The sequence below is a fragment of the Rhincodon typus genome, unplaced genomic scaffold (genome assembly GCF_021869965.1).
Source record: "Rhincodon typus isolate 14 unplaced genomic scaffold, sRhiTyp1.1 hic_rhity00001750, whole genome shotgun sequence".
Lineage (NCBI taxonomy): Eukaryota > Metazoa > Chordata > Chondrichthyes > Orectolobiformes > Rhincodontidae > Rhincodon > Rhincodon typus.
The window spans coordinates 1-25,000 of NW_025967388.1; the positions used below are offsets into that span (position 1 = coordinate 1).

The following is a 25,000-nucleotide window of genomic DNA, read 5'->3' on the forward strand; positions in this document are numbered from 1 at the left end:
ATATAAATGAAGGCAGAATGTGGGAGAAACTCCTTGGGACTGGCAGCATTTGCAACCATATCCAGAATTGTCAAGTGGATGATCCCAGGCCTTCTCATGAAGGCATCCACATCACAGATGCCAGTCTGAATCCAATTCATTTCACTCCAGGTGATACCAAGAAATGGCTGAGGACAAGACCAGTGGACCTAGACAACAACCTGGCATTAGTACTGAAGACTTATACTCCTGAACTGGCCATGCCCCTAGTCATGCCGTTTAATTATAGCTACAACGCTGACATTTACCTGACAATCAGGAAAATTGCCTATATGCGCTGTCCATGAGAAACAGGATATATCCAGTCCTGCCTACGACTCCCTCATTAGTCTATTCTCAGAAAAATAATGGAGGGCGCCATTACAATGCTATGTAGCTGTCAGGATTTGTTTATTAACTCTAACTGCCCAGAGGATAGTTAAGAGTCAACTACATTGCTACAGATCTGGAGTCACATGTATATCAGACCAGACAAGAATGGCAGATACCCTTCCCTAAAGGACAGTAGTGAATCAGGTGTGTTTTTACAACAACCAATGGTTACCAATGAGCCTAACTTTTTAATCCAGATTTTGTAATGAATTCAGATTTCACCATCTGCTGTGGTGGGATTCTAACCCATATCCCCAGAATATTAAGGAAAGGTTCTGGATTATTAGTCCAGTGACTTTACCAGTACACTACTACCTTCCCCATTGTGCCAAACAGGTACAATGGCATCTCTAAACAAGAGAGAATCTAACCATTTCCCCTTGACGTTCAGCACCATTATCATGACTGAATGCTCCACTATCAGCATCTGGGGGATTAACATTGACCAGAACTTGAACTGTATTGTCTAAATAAGAAGTTTAGCGAGAAAAGCAGCTTGGGAGACTGGATGTTATGCAGTGAGTAACTCATTTCTCAATTCCCCAATAATAGTCCACCATTCACAAAGTACAAGTCAGGAGTCTCCCCAGTTGCCTGGATGAGTGCAGCTCCAATTAATGCAAGAAGTTCAAACAATCTATGGCAAAGCAGTCCATGTGATCGGCACCTCATCAACCACTTTAAACATTCACTGCCTCCACCATTGATTCACAGTGGCAGCCTGTGTACCTTCTCCAGATGTACTTCAGTAACTTGCCAAGGTGCCAACCCACAATCAGTATCATCTAGAAGGACAGGGGCAGCAGATACATGGGTACACCACCACCTCCAAGCTATTCATTGTCATGATCTGGAGCTATATTGCTGTTCCATCCTTTTCGTTACAGCACTGTGGGTGTGCCTACACCCCAAAGACTGCAATGGTTCAAGAAGGTGGCTCACCATCACTTTCACCAGGGCAATAAGGAATGAGCAATAAATGCTGGCCTAACCAGCTGCAGTAAATCCTCATTAAAGTCGTAGTTCCTGAAAATCGCAACTTTAAGTGAAACAACTTTAAATGGATCAGAGATTTCCATCTACATGAATGTTTAAGATGTCGTTAGTTTCCTTTGGATATTTCTCACTTGGAAAGAAACAGGGTGCAAGCTCAAATCGTGTACCTAACAAATCCAGAGCCATGCATTCCTAGCTGAAATATCTTTAAAGATCAAATTCGTAACTACATATAAAAGAAATACAGTACAGGTATGCAATCTTAAAAAATACTCACCTTCTAATCCATTTGCATAGACTAGGCTCCATCTAGTGTTAGTAGTTAGTCAGTACAGGAACTGGCCCCGGACTAATCTAGAGACAGGCCAGGCATTGAGCCCAGTGAGAAGGTGAAGGCAAGGGATCAAATCAAGAGTGGAACATAGAACATAGAACAGTACAGGCCCTTCGGCCCACTCTGTTGTGCCGAACTTTTACCCTAATCCTAAATTCTATCTAACCTCCACCTATGCCTTATACTATCATCCATATGCCTATCTAATAGCTGCTTAAATGCCCCTAATGAGGCTGACTCCACTACCCTCTCCGGCAATGTTGGTTTTGGGGTAGGCAAGGCCCAGGGAGTAACAGGATACAAGCAGCATGGGCAGGGTGTGTTGAGGGTTGCAAGTTGCAAGGTATGGACAGCAGGTAGGTCAAGACCAGGAACAAGGACAGAAAGCAAGGATGTGAGAGGATGGAGGCCAGTAGGTTGGGGAAGAAGAGGAGCTAACGGAGAGACAGGAAGGGCAGCACAGTGGCTCAGTGGTTAGCACTTTTGCCTCACATCACCAGGAACCCTCGATTCCACCCTCGGGCGACTGTCTGTCTGAAGTTTGCGCATTCTCCCCATGTCTGCGTGGGTTTCCTCCAGGTGCTCCGATTTCCTCCCACAGTCCAAAGACGTGCAGGGTAGGTGGATTGGCCATGCTAAATTGCCCGTAGTGTCCAGGATGTTGAGGTTAGATGGGTTAGACATGGGGAAATGCAGGGGTAGGGGAATGAGTCAGGGTGGGATGCTGTTTGGAGGGGCAGTGTGGACTTGTTGGGCCGAATGGCCTGTTTCCACACTGTAGGAATTCAATGAAATGCTGGTGGAAAGGTCATGTGAGCAGCCAGGCAACCGAACTGGCAGTCTAGAAAGCAATGTTCAAGTGAAACAAGCAACAATAAACAATTATACTGACACTACCTTATCAACAACATAAAAACAACAGCGTTAAGTGAATTGACTTTCTGCAAGGACTTACTGCTGTTAACATCCCATGAAAGACAAAAAAAAAGTGCTGTAGTCATGTTTGAACCAGTATTCTTCGAGCAAGGATGTTATCAACTGCGCCTATTGACGTGCAAACATAGTTGCATTTTGTTTCTGGAGTTTTTTTAATATCTGGGAAACTACTTATTTGAGCTATTTCAACAACAGTAAGAGTATATCATTCTCTTTGTCTAAGCATAAAAGTGAGCGCTTTACGAGTAGCGGATACTTAGGTCAAAGCAAGATATTCTGAATGCTAAAATCTGAAACTCAGCGGATCTGGCTGCCTCTGTGAAGAGAGAAAGAGTTAATGCCCAGTTAATGATTCCCATTCAGAATAGTAGGGGTGTTCTCCCCATGTGAAGTACAGAGTGCTTTAATAACACCCCTTTCTTTCACCATCACCAACCCAACTTAATGATAATTCATGCTTGCAATGTGTTTTTATCAGGGACCAGATGTCATTTCTGATGTGGTCAAAAGCAGGATCATTGCTTGCTGTTGGAACAACCAAAGGAAATCTGCTTGTCTATAGCTTACAGACCTCTCGCAAAGTTCCAGTCCTCGGTGAGTGAGTATCACTTATCTTGGTGCACTTTTCAGTAGACCCATCAAAATTTGAAACCTCTAAAAGCAATCAGTCTGAAGATTTGTTTTATATCACCTAACACATTTCCTATCAAAATTCTGAAATGTCATTATGTATGTGAACTCTTTAACATAGAATTCCCTTCGTCATGTAATTGGGATTAAGTCTTGGGTATGCTGAGAACTAACTCACTTCGGAAATGCAAACTTGATCTCAGCTAAGGGTTGTTTAGATTTTTAAGTTGAACTTCCCGGCTTTCATCAGGCAGCACTGCTGGATATCCTCCAATGAGCCGACTTGCTTGTGAGATTTTCCAGTCATTACAGCTCAGTTTCTAATTTGTACTTTTGAAATATGAAGCTCCATGTCAGGGCAGTAATCAAAGATCAAATCAGAACTGTTTTACTCTTGATTTTTCTTCCAAACCCTCCATCAACCCCTTACATGAAACAGTAGCTACATATGTTTAATGTGGAGCAGGAAATTATTTAGTACTGATTATCATTTATGGATAAACTTCAGGCAGCACATTGATGCATCATTTTGAAGTATCAGTGTAGGGACCTCCATTCCCAGTTCCTGACAGTAACAAGCCTGAGATTGCAGTGGAGAATTAAACTTATGTTTAATCCTGAATCCTCATCCCACAATGATAGGAAGAGCGTTATATTTCTAATTTGGGATAGCGTATGTGATAAGACCACAATTACACATCTCTAGGATTTGAGCTCTTCTATGATTGACAAATTTCTCTATCAATGATGGGGGAATCCCAGCACATTCGTGCATATGCTAGGTTGAAGCTTTTTGTTTTAATTCACTTGGGGCACATGGGGTTTGCTGGCTGGCCAGCATGTATTGCCCATTCCTCGCTGCCTTTGAGAACGTGGTGGTGAGCTGCCTTTTGAACCTCTGCAGTCCATGTGCTATATGTAGACCCACAATGCCCTTAGAGAGGGAATTCCAGGACTTTGACCCCGCATTAGTGAACGAATGACGATATATTTGCAAATCAGGTTGTTGAGTGGCTTGGAGGGGAACTTGAAGATGGTGGTGTTACCATGCAACTCCTGCCTTTGTCTTTCTGGATGGATGTGGTCATAGGTTTGGAAGGCGCTGTCTGAGCATCTTTGGCAAATGTCTGCAGTAGATGTTGTAGATAGTACAAATTACTGCTACTGAGCATTGCTGGTGGAGGGAGTAGATGTTTTTGGATGTGGTGCCAATCAAGCGGACTGCTCTGTCCTGGATGGTGTCCAGCTGCTTGAGTGTTGTTGGATCTGCAATCCAGGCAAGTGACAAATATTCCATCACCTGATTTGTGCCTTGTAGATGGTGGACAGGCTTTGGAGAATCAGGACGTGAGTTACTCGCCGCAGTATTCCTCGCCTCTAAACCTGAGATACTTGTGCACAGTATTTATTTGGTGAGTCCAGTTGAGTTTATCGTCACGGTAACCCCCAGGATGTTGATTGTGGAGGATTCAGTGATGGTAACACTATTAAGTGTCAAGGGGCAGTGTTTAGATTATCTCTTCTTGGAGATGGTCATTGCTTAGCATTTGTGTTGTGTGAGTGTTACTTGCCACATGTCAGCCCAAACTTAGATATTGTTTGAACCAATTTTTATCAATCACTACAAAGTCTCAAAGAAATGAAACCTGGGATCGACCTAAGCACTGGAAAAGACAACGGCAGAAACAGCCCTGTCGATCCTGCAAAGTCCTCCTCACTAACATCTGGGGGTCAGCACCAAAATTGGGAGAGCTGTCTCCCAGACCAGTCAAGCAACAGCCTGATATGGTCATAATCACCGCATCATACCTTACAGACAATATCCCAGACACCATCATCACCATCCCTTGATATGTCCTGTCCCACCGGCAGGACACACCTAGCAGAGGTGGCGGCAAAGTGGTATATAGTCGGACGGGTGTTGCTCTAGGAGTCCAAACATTGACTCCTGACTGCATGAAGTCTCATGGCTTCAGGTTAAATGTGGGCAAGGAAACTTCCTGCTGCTTACCACATACTGTCCTCCCTCAGCTGATGAACCGGTACTCCTCAATGTTGAACAACACTTAGAGGAAGCACTGAGGATGGCAAGGACACAAAATGTACTCTGGGTAGGGGATTTCAATGTCCACCACCAAGAGTGGCTTGGCAGCTGGTCGGATCCTAAAGGACATAGCTGCTAGACTGGGTCTGCGGCAGGTAGTGAGGGAACCAGCAAGAGGGAAAATCATACTTGACCTCATCCTTACTAATCTGTCAGCTGCAGTTGCATCTGTCCATGACTGTATTGGTAAGAGTGACCATCGTACAGTCCTTGTGGAGATGAAGTCCCGCCTTCACATTGAAAATAACTTCCATCGTGTTGTGTGGCACTATCACTGTGCTAAATGGGACAGACTTCGCACAGATCTAGCAACTCAAGACTGGGCATCCATGAGGTGCTGTGGGCCAACAACAGCAGAAGAATTGTACTCCAGCGCAATCTGCAACCTCATGGCCTGGCATATTCCCCACTCAACCATTACCATCAAGCCAGGGAATCAACCCTGGTTCAATGGAGAGCATGCCAGGAGCAGCACCAGGCACACCTGAAGATGAGCTATCAACCTGTTGAAGCCACCAAACAGGACTACTTGCCTGCCAAACAGCGAATGCAGAAAGTGATAGATAGACCTAAGTGATCCCACAACCAACAGATAAAATCTAAGCTGTGCAGTCCTGCCACATCCAGTTATGAATGGTAGTGGACAATTAAACAACTCCTCAATGATGGAAGAGCCCAGTACATCAGTGCAAAAGATAAGGCTGAAGCATTCGTAGCACTCTTCAGCCAGAAGTGCAGAACGGGTGATCCATCTCAGCCTCCTCCGGTGGTCCCCAGCATTACAGATACCAGTCTTCAGCCAATTCGATTCAAGAAGCAGTTGGAGACACTGCACACTGCAAAGGCTATGGGCCCTGACAACATTCCAGCAATAGTACTGAAGACTAGTGTTCCAGAACTTGCCGCTCCCCTAGCCAAGCTGTTCCAGTACAGTTACAACATGATATCTACCCGACAATGTGGAAAATTGCCCAAGTATGTCCTGCACACAAAAAACAGAACAAATCCAACCTGGCCAATTTCCGCCCCATCAGTCTACTCTCGATCATCAGTGAAGTGATGGAAAGTGTTATTAACAGTGCTATCAAGCAGCGCTTGCTCAGAAATAACCTGCTCAGTGACACCCTGTTTGGGTTCCCCGGGACCACTCAGACCATTACAGCCTTGGTTCAAACATGGATAAAAGAGCTGAATTCCAGAGATGAGGTGAGAGTGACAGCCATTTATATCAAGGCTGCATTTGACCAAGTGTGGCATCAAGGAGCCCTAGCAAAACTGGAATCAATGGGTATCAGGGAGCAAACGCTCCGGTGGTTGGAGTCATACTTGACACATGGGAAGATGGTCATGGTTGTTGGAGGTTAATCATCTCAGCTCCAGGACACCGCTGCAGGAGTGCCTCAGGGTAATGTCCCAGGCCCAACTGTCTTTAGCTGCTTCATCAATGACCTTCCCTCCATCATAAAGTCAGAACTGAGAATGTTCACTGATGATTGCACAATGTTCAGCACCACTCGTGACTCCTCAGATACTGAAGCAGTCCATGTTCAAATGCAACAAGATCTGGACAATATCCAGGCTTGGGCTGACAAGTGGTAAGTGAAATTCGTGCCACGCAAATGCTAGGCTATGACCATCACCAATAAGAAACAGTTTAACCACTGCCGCTTGACATTCAATGGTGTTACCATCACTGAATCCTCCACTATCAACATCCTGGGGGTTATGATTGACCAGAGACTCAACTGGACTCACCACATTAAACCCAGTTAGCTACAAGAACCTGCCAGAAGCTAGGAATACTGCGTTGAGTAACCTCCTGACTCCTCAAAGCCTGTCCACCATCTACAAAGCACAAGTCAGGAGTGTGATGGAATACTCCCCATTTGCTGGATGAGTGCAGTACTGAAGAAGCTTGACACCATCCAGGACAAAGCAGCCCACTTGATTGACACTACATCCACAAGCATCCACTCCCTCCATCACTGACGCTCAGTAGCAACAGCGTGTACTGTGTACAAGATGCACTGCAGAAAGTCACCAAAGATCCTCAGACAGCACCTTCCAAACCCACAACCACTTCCACCTAGAAGGACAAGGGTGGCAGACATATGGGAACACCAAATTCCCCTCCAAGCCACTCACCATCCTGACGTGGAAATATATTACCGTTCCTTCACTGTTGCTGGGTCAAAATCCTGGAATTCCCTCCTTAATAGCATTGTGGGTCAACATATAGCAGGAGGACTGCAGTGGTTCAAGAAGGCGGCTCACCACCACCTTCTCAAGGGCAACTAGGAATGGGCAAGAAATCTGGCCAGCCAATGACACCCACATACCACAAATGAATAGAAAAAAAAACATGGACTGCTTCAGTACCTGAGGAGCCATGAATAGTGCTGAACCATCTTTAACTTAAAAGGGTGAGTGGATGATCTGTCTCAGACTTCTGAGATCCCCAGCATCACAGTTGTCAGCCTTTAAACAATTCCGTTTACTGCATCTGATATCAAAACACGGGATACAGCAAAAGCCATTGGCCCTAATAACATTCCTGCAAAAAGACCAAAGACTTATGCTGCAGAACCAGAGGTGCCCCTGGCAAGTTATTCCAGTGCTATAACACTCATACAACAAAGCACAACACTCACAACCTAACAATGTGGAAAATTGCCTCGGGGCCAATGTGGAGCAAAAGAAAAACTATCTAGCACAAAAAAAGATAGTTTTGGCTGTTTGAGGTCTACCATCTCTGTCTAAGAACATCATGGCAGGAGTGCCTTAGGGCAGTACCCTCAGTTCAGTCATCTTCAGCCTTTTCATCAGTGATCTTCCTTCCACCATGATGTCAGGTGGGAATGTTTGCTGATAATTGCATAATTTTCAGCACTTTCCTCAACTCATCAGGTACTGTAACAGTCCACGTGCAAATGCAGCAATACCTGGATAACATACAAGCTTGGACTGATTGGTGGCAGGTAGCATTCACAATGACTAAATGCCAGGTAATGGTCATCACCAACAAGAGAGAAGTCAGCCAGTGTCCTTTAACGTTCAATCGATTGTTATCACTGAAACCCCTCTGTCAACATCCTGGGGGTTACAGTTGACCAGAAACTGAGCTAGTCTAGCCATATAAATACTGTGGCTACTGGAGCAAATCAGAGGTTAGGAATCCTGTAGTGAGTAATTCCCACCTTGTCTTCCCAATGCCTATCCACCATCTACAAGGCACAAGGCAGGTATGTCATAAAATACTACCTACCTGCTTGAATGGGTGCAGCTCACCAACATTCAAAAAGTTTGACATCACCTGAGACATACTATCCTGCTTGAATGACACCCATCCTCTATCTTCAGCATTCACTCCCTTCATCACTGCTGCATTGTAGCAGCACTGCATACCATCTCTGAGGTACATTGCAGTAATTCACCAAGGCTACTTTCAAAGCACCTTCCAAACCTGAAAACTGCATAACCTAGAAAGACCAGGCAGCAAATGCATGGGAATGCCACCACTTGCAAGTTGCACATCTTGCTGTCTTGGAACTTTACCACAGTTCCTTAACTGCTGCAGGGTCAAAATCTGGAACTCCCTTCCTAACACATATTATGTATCCTACACTCCAGGGACTGCTGTGTTGCAAGAAGGCGGATCACGACCAACTTCTCCCAGACAGTCATGTTTGGGAAATAAATGATAGCTTGGTAAGGGGAGGCAATGGCCGAGTGGTATTATCGCTGGACTGTTAATCCAGAGACCCGGATAACATCTGGGAACCTGGATTCGAATCCCACCATGGCAGATGGTGGAATTTTTATTCAATAAAAATATCTAGAATTAAGAATCTAATGATGACCATGAATCTATTGTTGATTGTCAGTTCAGTAATGTCCTTTAGGGAAGGAAACTGCTATCCTTACCTGGTCTGGCCTACGTGTGACTCCAGACCCACAAAAATGTGGTTGACTCTGAACTGCCCTCTGGGCAATTAGGGATGGACAATAAATGTTGCCTAGCTAGCGACATCCTCAAGTGCTTTCATGCCAGTGAGTTGTTCATTTTATAGCATGATTATAACTTGCTATGCCGGTTGTGAGTTCCTCAAATGCTTCTGAGAGATACAAAGCTGTGAATGATAAAGTCAGGATGAGACTAAAAAATGAAGGAATACGTACTGTGAATGTAGACTTCATCTGTTTGAATTTTACAGCCCGAGTGGTTTGGGAATTGCAGAATTCAATGTTATTCCCTCAAGAAGGGAGCAGCTTTTCATGTTCCATGTTATTTTCCTGGCTTTCTTTAATTAAGGTGATGCTGACATTGGCACCTTGTGGTCTAGTCCTGTTCTGCCAACCCTTACAATCATTAGTCTGAGCAATTTACAAGTAAAGTCCCAAAGTGAAATGATAGTATGTAAAATCGTTCTTTCACTGAGTTGGTGTCTTGTATTCATTCCAGCAGGAATTAATCTTTCACTTCTTCCTCATCAACATCTCAGGGAAACACACAAAACGGATTACTTGTGGTTGCTGGAGTACCCAGAACCTGCTTGCATTGGGTAGCGAAGACAAGACGATCACTGTCAGCAACCAAGAGGGAGATACCATCAGACAGGTGAGTGAGGAAACATTCCAGACTTTGTCATTTGCTGCCATTTTAAATACTGCTGATCATTTAAAATGGACTAAATGACATTAAAATAATCCAAGTCAGAAAAGCTAAAAGTCTACAGAACTTTTGCACAAAATTTGTCTCGTAAGACAGGGTAGCTTCAGAGAAGTTGTTTCCCCCTGTGGGAGAGCCTAAGATCAGAGGGTGTCATCGCGGAGTAAGGGGGTGACATTTCAAACAGAAATAAGGATATTTTCCTCTTTGAGGGTAGTGAAACTGTGGAATTCTTTACCACAGAGGACTACTTGGCTAGCTAATTAAATGTATCCAAGGCTGAGATCAACAGTAAGGAAATCAAGGATTTCTTGAGGAAGGATATACTGGCTTTGAAAGCAGTGCAGAGGAGGTTCATCAGTCTAATTCCGGAGATGAGAGGTTATACTATGAGGAGATGTTGAGCCGCCTGGGATTGTACTTTTTAGAATTTAGAAAAATGAGAGGTGATCTTATAGAAACATAAAATTATGAAAGGGATAGATAAGATAGAGGCAGGCAAATTATTTCCACTGGTGGGAGAGACTAGGACTAGGGGACATAGCCTCAAGATTAGGTGAATAGATTTAGGACAGAGATGAGGAGGAACTGCTTTTCCCATTGAGTGGTGAATCTATGAAATTCTCTGCCCAAGGAAGCAGTAGAGGCAGCTTCATTAAATATATTTAAGACATAGTTGGATAGATTTTTGCATGGTAGGGGCCAATGCAGGTGGGAGGAGCTGAGACCACGGATCGATCAGCCATGATCTTATTGAATGGCGGTGCAGGCTCGACGAGCCAAATGGCCTACTCCTGCTTCTATGTCTTATGAACTTCTGGGGATAAGACAGGAAAGTGGAGTTGAGGTGTAACAGGACGACTGTGATCCCATTGAATTGTGGACCAGACTTGATGGGCTGAATGGCCGACTTCTGCTCCTGTGTCCTGTGTCTTGGGGTCTTAAGATTTATAATGGGAGTTCAGAATTTATTCAAAGAAATGCATCATTTGAATTACTTTTAAAATGTAATTAACATGTCCAAGTAAATTCTGAATTTGAAGTGACCTAATTTGAACATATTTGGATTAATGTGATGAAGATACTGTTTGGGCCACTATCATTTACCATATACCAGATTCTAGTGGTCTATTTTAAAAATGGTGACCGTCTTCTCTCGATCATCTGTAAAGTGCTGCTTAGTGTCATCAATGAAGCTATCCAGCAGCACTTGCTTACAAATAAGCTGCTCACTGATGTTCAGTTTGGGTTCCGCCAGACCCAATCAGCTCCTGACCTCATTATAGTCTTAGTTCAAACATGGGTAAAAGAGCTAAATTCCAGAGGTGAGGTAAGAATGACTGTCCTTAATACCAAAGCCACATTTGACCAAGTATGGCATCAAGAAACCCTAGCAAAACTGGAGACATTGGGAATTGAGGTGGTGGGGTGGGGGTTTTGGGGGGTGGGGTGGGGAAGAGGAATGGTGTTGGGGGGGCAACACTGTACTGGTTGGAGTCATTCTTGGCAGAAAGGAAGGTGGTTGTGGTTCTTGAAGCTGAGATGACTGACCTCCATGACATGACTGTGGGTGTTCTAAGGGTATATGTATTTTTTAAAGCAACCTGTTCAGATGCATTTTGACACCTGTAAAGCACATGGGTTTTAGACCCAGCCTCCAGGCTCAGAGACAGGAACACTAATACTGCATTAATAGAGCCCGGAGTTAGTCAGGGTAGTGTCCCAGGTGCAATTATCTTCTGCTACTTCATCAATGGCCTTCCATCCATCATAAGAGCAGAAGTGGGGATTTTTGCTGTTCATTGAGCAATGTTTAGCACTATTCACGACTCCTGAAATACTGAAGCACTCCATATTCAAATTCAGCCAGACCTGGACAATATCCAGGCTTGGACTGACAAGTGGCAGGGAACATTCATGCCCCTAGATGTGAGGCAGTGACCATCTTCAAAAGGAGAGGATCTAACCCTTGACATTCAATGACATTATCACCACTGAATCCCCACTATCAATATCCTGGGGGTTACCATTGACCAGAAACTCAACTGGACTATCCATATACACGTACAGGATATACTGTGGCTACAAAAGCAGAGGCTAGGAATACCACAGTGAGTAACTCACATCCTGACTCCGTAAACCCCATTAACCATCTATAAAGCACAAGTCAGGAGTGTGATGGAATATTCCCCAACAACACTCAAGAAGCTTGACACCATCTGAACAAAGCAACCCTTTTGATTGGCACCACATTCCCAAACTTACATTCCCTCTAATGTCCAGTAGCAGCAGTGTGTACAATGTACAAAACATGCTACGGAAATTCGCCGAGGCTCCTTAGATAGTGTCTTCCAGATCCACAACAATATCACCTAAAAGGATAAGGGCAGAAGATACATGGGAACACCAGCAATTACAGATTCTCTTCCTAGTCAAGATTTTAAAAGTTAGTTATAACATAACAAAATACCCCTTATCTCGTTACATAACAACTTCCGTAAGTTTCCGGTGAAAATCTGTCACGTATGGTTAGATTTTTAGTTTTGATGTTTTTGCCTTATATAGTGGTTTTGGTTGTCATTAGCTGATTCTTACATAATTCCTGACATAAGCTTTCAACTTTATCTAGAATGGCATGATGTCCACTCTAAAGTGATGTGGGGAGCAGAAAAAATTGAGATGGTTCTTAAAATATAGGCGATAGTAGGGATATTTAATGTTTACAATTATTAAGGGCCTGGATAGAGTAGTTTGGTGTATACTTTCTTCACTTCATGTTTCGTATGGAAACACATCCGATATCAATACTGTTATGATCTCCATGGTGGCCAATATCTTAAAAAAAGTACATTTACCAAAAGACCTTATTAGATGTTTCAGAGATAGTAGGAACTGCAGATATTAGATGTGACTGATTTCACGTTTTATAGCTTTTACTTTAACCATCAAGCCAAAACCAACAACTTAAACTTGAATAATAGGCAAATTGTTTTCATATTCTTATGGATGTACCGTCTGTTCCCTTAGCACATATGACACCACATCCAACCACAAAATCCTTCCCTTGGGTAGAGTTCCAGTTCATATCTCCAGGGACACTTTATCCACCCAATCCTCCTCTGAATTTGAGTCCCCGATAGTCTTCACTAAGATTGCCAGCTGTGCGTAATCAGACCCCAATAAACTGATGGCTCAAAAAGAAAGAAATGGTTCATATCAAAGCACCATTACAGAGATGTGGTTATATGATGATCGAGATTAGGAAAATAAATACTTAGAGTACACTGTATTTCACAAAAACATTCAGAATGGCAAAAGAAGAGGGTTAGCCCTGATAGTAAAGGGTGACGTAAGATCATGAAATAGAATCAGTGTGGATCAAAATTATTGATAGTAATTGTCAGAAAAAAGCTAGTTGGAGCAATTTATAGGTGCTCTTACAACACTTTTACCATTGAGCAGAACATTAAACAAGAAATTGTTGAAGCTTGTTTTTTAAAAAAAGCAGTGTGTTAATTGTGAGAGACTTTAATCAACATGTATGTTTGCCACTTGGTGAAGGTTGTCTAGAAAATGGTCTGTGAAATGTTTGTGTGACATTTAGTGAATTGCCTCATAATGTTGCGAAAGATAGTAGTAGGTCCGAGAATTTGGAGTGTTTTAGAAATAGCAAAAAGCCACCACCAAAGACTTGATAAAACGGGAAAAATTAAACTAACAGAATAAACTAGCAAGCAATAAAAAAAAGTAGGAGTTTTACAGGTGTATATAAAGGAAGAGAGTAGCTAAAGTAAACATTGGTCCCTTAGAAGCAGAGATAGAAGAAATTGTCATGGAGAATGACAAAATGGTGAAGACAATAAACAAGTATTCTGTGTCTACTGTGACATCCGTATTGATACCAAGATCCTTGTGTATAAGGCAGTCATCCTTCCAACTCTTCCATATGGCTCCAAAACTGGGACTATGTAGAAACACCACTTCAAGGCTCTGCATAAGTACCATCAAGGCTCTTTGAGAGATAAGAACGGACTGAGGGTAGATAATTGGAGTTCACCAAAAGGTTATAGTGCCGGAGTGTTAAGACAGGCCAAGACAGGTTACAATTAGATAAATATGAATGGATCTGACAAGTCCAGAGCTTAGCTGGACAACATTGGAGAGGTATTGGATGTGAATGATGTACTTTGTTAAACTATCGAAGCTACTTGATCTTTATAGCCATTTGGCACATTATAATCCAACTAATGAAAGGAAGGGATCCTTTTATGCTAGTAATGATGATCTATTAAAAAGACTACTGTTGTTCGTCGAACGAACACTGCTGCAGAATCTGAACAGGTTGATTAAAAATATCAAGTTTATATAGTCTGTAGCTAAGATGTACAAAGGAGAATGATTTCAGCCTAAATCACAGGTTTGTATGTTGCCATTGGTTCTTTTGCCCTTCACCTTAAATCAGTGCCATGTGGTTCTCATGTCAACCCTCTGTCCATTAGAACAATTACTCACTATCTACCCTGTCTAGACCCTTTCAAGTTAAATCCAGTTTTGATTGTTTAATGATGTTCCACATATTCTCTGTTTTGTTTTCTTTTGTCTCAACTATTTCTGTTTCAACAGACCACAGTGAGAGCAGAACCAAGTGACATACAGTTCTCAATGATGAAGACAGATGAACGGGCACCAGCTGGAGAAAGCACAGTGAGTTTGCAGGAAGATCTGATTCAAAAGCGTATTGCAAGTATTTTCAAACAAATAAGCCATTCAGAAAGCAGCCAATGAGGTTGTTATGAAGTTGAACCTTTAGGAAGGTACATAGAACATAAGAAAAACATTGAGGCTGCCTTCTTATTTCATTTGGAGGGGCACTGCACCATCTGAAATGTGGTGAGGGAGAATTTCCAAAACTTAGAGTGGAGCTATTAACAAGAGGAGGCAATGTGCTTATACATTTTGTGGGACTTTGTGTATCTCACTCATAGGAGGTCAACAGAATCAAGATGGCACATTGATAGTCAATCTGGGGTTAAGCCATTGGCTCTAATTCACTCATTGGGCGTGAGTTTCACTGACTGCATTTATTGCCTATCCGTAGTTGCCTTTAAGAACGTAGAGTTGAACTATATTCTTGAGCCGCTGCAGTCTGTGTGCTATAGGTAGACCCACAGTGTTGTTAGGGAGAAAATTCCAGCAGTTTGACCAAATGATACTGAAGGAATGGCGGTGGTTTGGAGGGAAAGTTGCAGGTGTGGTAGTATTCCCATGTATCTGCAGCCTTTGCCCTTCAAGATTGAAGTGGTTTTAAGTTTGGAAGATGCTGTCTAAGGAGTTTTGGTGAATTTTTGCTGTACATCTTATAGAAGGTACACTGATCGTCGATGTTGGAGCACGTGGATGTTTGTGGATGTGATGTCATTCAAGCAGGCTGCTTTGTCCTGAATGGTGTCAAGCTACTCGAGTGTTGTTGGAGCTGCACTTTTCCAGGCAAATGAGGACTATTCCAGCACACTCCTGACTTGTCCCTTGTAGATGGTCAGGATGTTATTTACTCACTAGGATTCCAAGCATCTGACCTGCTTTAGTAGCCTCTATGGCTATCCAGTTCAGTTTCTGATCAATAGAGACCCCCATGATACTGTTAGTGACTCCATTGAATGTCAAGGGACAATGGTTAAATTATCTTTTATGGTCATTGGTTGGCATTTGTGTGGTGTGAAGGTTACTTACCAATTTTCAGCCCATTTGGACAATTTGGACAAAGACTGCTTCTGTATCTGAGGAGTCGCGAATGATTCTGAATATTGTACAGTCATTGGCAAACATCCTGACCTGATGGAGCGAAGGTTGTTGATGAAGCAGCTGAAGCTGGTTGGATCCAGGACACTACCCTGAGGAACTCCTACATAGATATCCTAGAGCTGAGATGATTGACCTCCAACAATCATAACCATCTTCCTTTGAGTTAGGTATGACGACAAATAACAAAAAATTTTCCCCTGAATCCCATTGACTCCAATTTTGCTAGGGCTGTTTGATGCTTAACTCAGCCTCGATGTCAAGGCAGTCATTCTTGCTGTACCTCTGGAATCCAGCTCTTTTGCTCATTTTTGAGCCAAGGCTGCAATGAGTCGGGAGCTGAATGACTTTGGCAGATCTCAAACTGGATATCATTATGCAAGTCATTGCTAAGCAGGTGCTGCTTGATAGTGCAGTTGATGACACTTCCATCATTTCACTGATAAACAAGAGTAGACTGGTGGGGCAGTAATTTGCTGGGTTGAATTTGTTCTGCTTTTTGTGTTCAGGGCATAACTGGGCAATTTTCCACATTATCAGGTAGATGCCAATGTTGTAGTTCGACTGGAACAGCTTGAGAGCTACACATTCTGGAACACAAGTCTTCTGTGCTATTGCTGTGTATTGCCAGGACCCATGGCCTTTGTCGCATCCAGTGACTCTAAAAGTTTCTTGACATTACATGGTGATTTGAATGGTCTGAAGACTGGAATTTGTAATTCTGGGGACCTCTAGAGGAAGCTGAGATGGATCACCCACTCAGCATTTGGCTGAAAATTATTGAGAACACTTCAGTTTTATCTTTTGCACTGCAGTTCTGGGCTCACCTATCATTGAGGTTAGTCTGGCTGCCTCCTCTAGTGAATTGTTTAATTGTCCACCACAATTCATGACTGAATGTAGCAGGAGTGCAGAGTTTAAATCTGATTCATTGATTGTGGAGTCGCTTTGCTCTGTGTATCACTTGCTGCTTATGCTGGTTGTCATGAAAGTAGTCCTGTTTTGTGCTTCACGAGATTGACACTTAATTTTTAGATTTGCCTGGTACTACTCAGAGGCCCTCCTGTACTCTTCATTAAAGCATCTTTGCCTGTGATGGTGGAATGGGAGATATGCTGGGTCATGAGTTTACAGATTGCAGTAGAGTGTGATTCATCTACTGTTGATGACCCTCAGAGCCTCATGCATGCTCAGTCTTGAGTTGCTAGGCCTGTTTAAAATCTGTCCATGTGGCACAGCGATAATGCCACACATGAGGTAAGGTATTCTCAGTTTGAAGGTAAGACTTGGTCTCCACAAGGACTGTGCGACGATCAGCGGGTCAGACAGCAACCATAGAGAGAGAGCAAGCTAACTTTTCGAGTCTAGATGACTCTTCATCAGAGCTGAAGTGAAGTGAGTCGAAACGTTAGCTTGCTGTCTCTCCGTGGATGCTGTCTGACCCGCAGTGATCTCCAGCATTTCTTTTCAGTACAGATTCCAGTATCTGCAGTAATTTGCTCCTACAAGTATAATTAACTAACTGTCAAGAGTTAAAAACCTTGGCCAACTTTGGAATGGGCAAAGAGGCAGAACTTGCATTTGTAATATACTGGCTGGGATGACTAAATTTAGCACAGAGTACAGACCAACCCTATGTCTTTCTGGTCTGTATGGCTAAGCTATCAAAACAGGTTTTCTTAAACTATTTGCTCAAAGATTTTGCAATAATTGTTCTAAAAATAGTTTTAATTTTTTTTATGAAACATACTCTGAGAAGGTTATGTGGATTTAAACATTTCATCTTCTTGCCTATTTATTACTAGGTAAGTGCAATTGTGGGCAAGAAAACTCTATTCCTGTTTAATTTGAGCGATCCTGATAATCCTATTGAGTTGGCATTCCAGCAACGCTACGGCAGCATCATATCTTATAGATGGTAGGTTCAATTAAGTGACAAAATAGTTATATTTACATTTCAAATATGTTTTAGTTTTTCTAATGTTTAGAAATGCAAAAGAGTTCATGCAAAATCAGAATCTGCTGAATTGGCACAGAATTGTCGCAGATTTAATGACGGTTTTGAAGTCCAAGGGATTCTCTCGCCGTCCTGGCAAACCACATGAGGCCATTAAAATTGTGAACATTTTCTTTGTTAGCCTGGTTATTAAGACAGTCTGAACATTTTATACTGTTTTGGCAAAAGCTGCACAAAAAACCCTAGATTTCTAAATAGATGATAAAATTGTGATATTTTCTTCAGCCTGTTGTCAGCAATTTGGTCAGCTGCACCTGAGAGAGAGTTTCAAAAGAGAGAGACAAAACTTGAAACTTAAGAATTCAAGATGTGCTGCCTGCATTTCGACTTTTATCACTGACCTTGATCTGGTATTCTCCGATTGCTATTTCAATTAACATGAAGTCCAGTGTTTGATACGTAAACCAGAACTTGCTTGCACTTTTTACTATGATGAGCATTTAAATAACATCTTGGAACTGTAAAATGCTCTGATGCGCAAAATAATATTGACTGTTTCAATTAATGCTTATTGTTTTCATTTTTGTCTTGTTACGTAGCTGGAGAGAGCCACCTTTACCCATCTCACATTTCAATCAATATATAGATTACAATCTCTCATTCGTAGGACATCCAAACTCTGCTAGGAGCGGAACAATCATTTGATGTAATCACTTCACACAAAGGATTCTGGCTAAAAGAATTCACCCATCAATAACCTAATCAAGTTATAGCTGCAATCTACTAGGCACAGCTATATTTAGTTACTGGTCAGTTGGAGAGAACAGATCATGTGATGAGCCAGCTAATGCTCTTTGTGTTTGAGAAACCTTTTCCAGGCCAGTGGAGTCAACCAGAGAGCAGGCTATTCTAGATAGTTATTGTGCAACGAGATAGGATTAATTAATGATCTCATAATGAAGTCGCCCCTAAGTAAGAGCACCCATAAAATGTTTGAAATTTGCATTCAGTTTGAGGGGAAGAGGAGTGGATCTGAGACTATTTTTGTATAATGGCTGACATTGAAGGGGATATTTCAGTATGCACAGACCAGACACGTTCTAATGAATAAGAAAACTCCGTGGTTAAGTAGAAAGGTTAAAGTTGGTATCAAATTTGTAAAAACATATGATTGTGAAAAGACAGGTGGCAGGTAAGAAAATCGGATGGAATGTAAAAACAGCAAAGATTGACTAAAATAGTTGGAGGAGGGAAAATTGGAGTACGAGGAAAAACTAATTAGAACTATAAAAACAAATAGGAAGAGTTTCTATAGATACTTTTAAAAAAAGAGTTAACGATCCTTTAGAATATTCGTCTGAAACGTTGACTATGGAAAATAAAGGTCAGAAATCACATGGCACCAGGTTATAGTCCAACAGATTTATTTGAAAACACAAGCTTTCGGAGTGTCGCCCCTTCATCAGGTGAAGTGAGAAAGAAGCACACAGAACACAGAATTTATAAGTAAAAGATCAAAAGGTCACACAACTGTTGAGGGTGTATTAAACAAACCTAAGGTGCGGATAAATCTTTAATCAGTTCCAAAGTTTTAATTGATTAATATGTATATGTAAATCCCTGAATTTCTTTCAAGGTTTCTTCCATAGGTTTCTGTCTGTGTCTGTGTCCGTGTGTGTGTCTGTGCACGCGCGCGCGCTCTCTCGTGCACATACACGTGTAAATCTATGGGATGAATTTATATTTGCGGATATATTCTACTTTGTTTGAAAAGCACACAATTTATAGACAGTCAGGCAATGTGGCATTTTATAAGTTCGTACTTTAGAAATAAAACCAGTCTGACTCCAAACCAAAACACAAACAGATTCTAAACAAGGCCCCACATCCAGCATGCATTGCCTGACCTAAAATGTCACCTCCTCTTTACACTGATAAAACCTTTACTTCTCTCAGGGCAGTGACTTGAAAGAAATTCAGGGATTTACATATACATAATAATTAAAACCTTCTAACTGATCAAAGATTTAACCACATCTCAGGTTTGGTTAATACACCCTTATCAGTTGTGTGACCTTTTGATCTCTTACTTATAAATTCTGTGTTCTTCATTCTCACTTCACCTGATGAAGGGGCTATACTCCAAAAGCTTGTGTTTTCAAATAAACCTGTTGGACTATAACCTGGTGTTGTGAAATTTCTGACCGTGTCCACTCCAGTCCCAACACTGGCACCTCCACATCATGGAAAATAAAGAGATGGCACATAAGTTGATCAGGTATTTCCAATAGTATTCACTATAGAGAATACAAGTAATATCCTAAAAGCTGCTATAAGTCAGGTAATAAAAGGGAGGAGGGAGCTTTGTAAAATGATATCACCAGAGAAGTGGTACTAAGTAATTTGTTGAATGTTTGGACAGACATATGCCTAGTTTGAGAGTCTTTAGAACCGTATTCCTGAAAAGGCAATGGAAACACAGTCTTTAAATATTTTTAAACCAGAGATTGATAAATGGATTATTGGTAAGAAAGGGATAAAGGTTTATCAGGGACAGGTTCCTGGTTTGATTAAGATCAGCCATGGTCTTATTAGGGGAGGCAATGGCCTTGTGATATTACCACTGAACTGTTAATCCAGAGACCCAATTGATGTTCTGGGGATCCAGGTTCGAATCCTGCCATGGCAGATGGTGGAATTTGAATTCAATATAATATATCTGGAATTAAGAATCTAATGATGACCATGAATCCATTGTCGATTGTCGGAAAAACGAATCTGGTTCACTAATGTCCTTTAGGGAGGGAAACTGCCATCCTTACCTGGTCTGGCCTACGTGTGACTCCAGACCCATAACAATGTGATTGACTCTGAACCGCTCTCCGTTCAATTAGGGATGGGCAATAAATGCTGCCTAGCCAGCAATGCCCTCATCGCATTAATGAATAAAAAATAATTAACTGGCAGAGCAGAGTCAAATAGTTGCTGTTGCTCTTTATTCGTGTGAATGGTGACAGGAGGTATAGTTCATGTGCATTGTTTGATTGTCTGCAGACAGGTTTGCTAAATGGCTTTGGAATTTGTCGTGTACAGTCATGGAAATATTAGGCCATAATAGGAGCTGTGGTCTCAAATCACTGGAATCCTGTTTTAGTTTTTATAATTCAATCCATTGTTTTCAGCTGATAAATACATAATTGTTATTTTAAAGCATAACTTTATGTCAAGCTTATTTATAGCATGTTGAATACAATAATTATAATTGAGTAATACTGTAGCTTTTGTTCTTTTTCAGGTATGGCGATGGGTACATTATGATTGGGTTTTCTCAGGGCTACTTCGTAGTAATTTCTACACATATTCGTGAGATTGGTCAGGAACTGTTCCAAGCTCACAACCATAAAGACAATTTGACAAGTATTGCCATCTCTCAATCTCTGAACAAAGCTGCTTCTTGTGGAGACAATTGGTATGTTATGTTGTAACTCTGCTTATTTATTCATCGTAGCTACGGCATGAAGTCTATCCATGCACACATTCCATACTTACAATAAAATTAATAATGCTTTAATGCCAAAAGAATAGAGACTTTTTAAGCTTATGCTTTTGATAATTTGGAAAACAGGGAAGACATTAAAAAATATTTTAGGTGAATGGTATAGCTGTGGTGAAATGTCCGAAATACCTGAACATCCAATAGGCCTTTCTAGAACATGTAATTTCTCAATAGTGTTTCAATATTGCTCCCCACCTTTTGTTCATTATCAAAAACTTAACTGTTTGTTCTTGTGTTCATTTTCAAAGTTCCATGGCTGTTTAATTAAGGAACATCTGTTATCCATGACAGTGTAAACCTTTACAGAAAGGTTAGAAATGGAGGTCAGGCCTTTTGGTGCATGATTGATCGTTTGCAATTGAGCAGTGAAATAGGATAAAACACAAAAACAGTGGAGAAGATGATGAGCTGATTGATGGTTTGTCCCCTTTACCGTCAGACCTGATTGCTTGAAGGTGCTCTGGATTTGGTTTACAGGGGCTAGTATGAGCACCAAAAACTGGGAAGATCACATAAATGTGGTACACAAAAACTGGGCATATGGGAATGACACTCCCTCTTCTCTTGTGGGTAAAAGCCTGGGCATCAGCTGCTAGCTAGTTTTGGTGTTGCATTGTCTGGGCACTGTGTCACCCATGCCCTATTCATACATCTGTCATACATGACGGACATTGAAACATCCTGCTCTTTACCTCAGCATCAAGAAAGAACCATGTCAGAAGGGGAATGATGTACAGATCTCTAGATAAAAGGCTTAATTGTGCTTAACATCACCCACATCCTGATGCCCACTTTTCTGTGTGACTGCATCAAGCTGTATGTAGAATCTCCTGATACTTGAACACCAAGTGTCTCTGTGTGCTGAGATTTTGACTGTCAATGGTGTTGTGAAGGATGAATCTGACTATTTGGTCGCAGAATGTTCTATTCAGTTTTACTGTGCCATACTGCCTATCTCTTAAAATGAGAAAACCCCTTCAGCAGACTGTCAAGGCCATTTGGAATTGAAAACGGTTTTCCCTATTAGCTCCTTCAAGATGGCGGTGATGGCAGGGGAGGAAGTGTTGGTACTCTGTGCCCATAAGCTCCTGCTCCCGCTCACCTGGCTGGCCATATTCTTCTTTGTTCTTTACTTTTTGTAGTTTCTTCATTTCTCTTTTGTATCAAGTTCACCTTTTCTGTGGCAGCGGTGAAGAAAGGCGGTTGCAGTGTGGTACATCCAGATGTCCCATCTTCATGGTCATATTGGCCGCAGCTTGATCAAAAGCTTCTTCGGGTGAGTCTGGCCTGTTCCTCCTGGCAGCAGTGTGGCAGTTTTAGCAGCGGTTCCAGTTCATTCCTTGTTGCAGTGGCAACATCTTGAGTGATGGCTTCAGCTTTGGCGGCTTTTTGGGTCCGGTCTGTCCCTTCTTGCTGTGGCAGTAATGCAGTTGCATCGATGTCGGCTTTGGTGGTGGCAGCGTGGTGGGTTTGGACTGGAAATTCTTGCTTTGGTGGCGGCGTCCTGTAGCCACTACAGAAACTTATGGAGGGAACAAAAGATGAGCTTTGTCCTAACTTTGTCTCAGTTTTTTCTTTTTATAATTTCTGTAATTAAAATGGTGCTGAATTGTGGTGACCTATACATATTTCACTGTATTTTCATTAAATACAAGTGACAATAAATTGCTATTTTATTCAATTCAATTCCTTCTGGCATGCCTGACATTCACACAAAGTGGGAAAGTGATTGTTGCCCACTCCTTTCTAGAATGTGCCTTTGAAAGCAGCTCTAGGAAGAGATTCACTAGATTTTGTTGAGTTTTGCCTGGAATTTCTTCATAATTGCGAACTCTGCTCTGCTATCTTTTCTTGAGGACCACAGCAAGATAAAGGTCACCAGCCATCAACTTAGTGAAAGAAACAAAAACAAAGATTGCTGGAAAAATTTAGCATCTGGCAGCATCTGTGGAGAGAAAGCAGAGTTAACCTTTCAGGTCCAGAGAACTATTCAGAAATATTAACTTGGTGAAAGACAGTGGTTTGGTCTGTCCAAAATGTGCTGGTTTTCTAGTGCAAAGAGCAGTCAACAACTGAGTGTTGCCAATAAGCACGTCCCAAGGTCCAAGCTTTAAAGCAGTGAGGAAAAAACACAGTCTGAACCCCACCTGCTATAATGCATTGAGCAGCTGGAAACTATGTAAAACCCCTCAGGCTGTAAGTTTGACCTGATGTGCAGCGTAAATCTCATGTAATTGCAGTTACATTTGTGGCATTTAAGAAAGTTACATGCTGTGTGGTAAGAAATTGAATGCCATTGAACTTTCTATAATGCCCAGTGTGAACTGTTGTGATACAGTTTTTTATGAATAAAGTATATCTTTTAGAAAAAAGTAGAGAAAGTGAAAGAAATAGCATGGATGAAAGGATTTTTTCCTTTGCAAAACATTGTCAATTTCTCTCAAGGATGGAATCCACTTCTCATCATAAATATCTGCATTCTTATGACAGATTTTCAGACTCATATGGAGCTCCTATTTTAAATGCTGTTCAGATGCTACAGTGAAATGACAAATCCATAATAACTTCTTGTTTTTCAGAGTAATTTTAATATTGCAAACTGATACCAACACTGTGTGGATTTAGAAAATCTGCTTTGGTTGCATTAAGTTCACTGTCCTCTAGATATTTCTTTAGAACCCAGTTAATGAAAAAATATTAATCATTATACTGTGATTTGCATTTCTTTATAGTAGATATGTGAATGCCATCTAGATAAAAGTAGAACTCGTGTATCAAAATGGAGCAAGAAATTGACTGGTAGTTAATAAGAAAATGGTATATATTTGTATTGGATTGGCCATAGTACTTCTGGAGCCAATAACTGCATTATTCTCAGACTTCAGTCAAACTTTCTTTCAAAAGAAACCCTGGATTTCTCAATATATTGAAAACTATAATAAATGTGCAACAGAAAAAGAAAATGGGTGTCTTGTGTAGAACGTGGTGTGTAATGTTCCTGTTATCCTGCATGAGTGTACAGTCCATATATGGTTGAAGTTTGGCACAGGAATCTTGTGATAGATTGCATTCATCTCACTGAGCAAGGGGGTAGTCTAATCAATTTATTAAGTTTATCTAGCTGTCATTTTTTTAAAATTTCAGAAATCGAGATAAATCGTTTCAATTCGCAAACATAATTTGTTTGAATTTTTCTTCAAATACTCAGTGTGCATGCCACTGCTTTTTAAAGAAGTTTTAATGATGCTTTTTTGTCGATTATTCCATTGAAGGGCATCTCTGTTTCTTCATTACATATAAATATCTCTTCTGATATAGTAACCCTAATATATTTTATTTGCCAGCATTAAGATCCATGATCTGTCAGAACTGAAAGAGATGTATGCTATTATAAACTTGGATGATGAAACTAAAGGTAATTGCTTTAAATAATATTGTGGGAAAACCTACCAGTTGTGACATTATCAGCACAGGCTGACATTTGGACAAATTTAGAATGCTCAGAGGTAGCGGTGATTCTTTGTAAATGCACATCATTTGTTTTATTTTACTTTTTTTTAAGTTTAAGAATTGTCAGGTTATGATAGTTCTCATAGATGTGATGTTGT

The 25,000-nt window shown here is 41.4% G+C and overlaps 1 protein-coding gene across 1 annotated transcript; it reads left to right on the plus strand.

The window, feature by feature from the left end:
- Positions 1 to 3,155: 3,155 nt before the first annotated feature.
- Positions 3,156 to 24,807, plus strand: LOC125481332 (WD repeat-containing protein 19-like; the record flags this gene model as incomplete). The annotated part of the gene is made up of 6 exons (XM_048592761.1): positions 3,156 to 3,271; positions 9,914 to 10,029; positions 14,704 to 14,784; positions 17,685 to 17,797; positions 21,132 to 21,305; positions 24,737 to 24,807. Coding segments are annotated over 6 exons (671 nt in total), but the record flags the coding sequence as incomplete, so codon positions are not given.
- Positions 24,808 to 25,000: the final 193 nt, after the last annotated feature.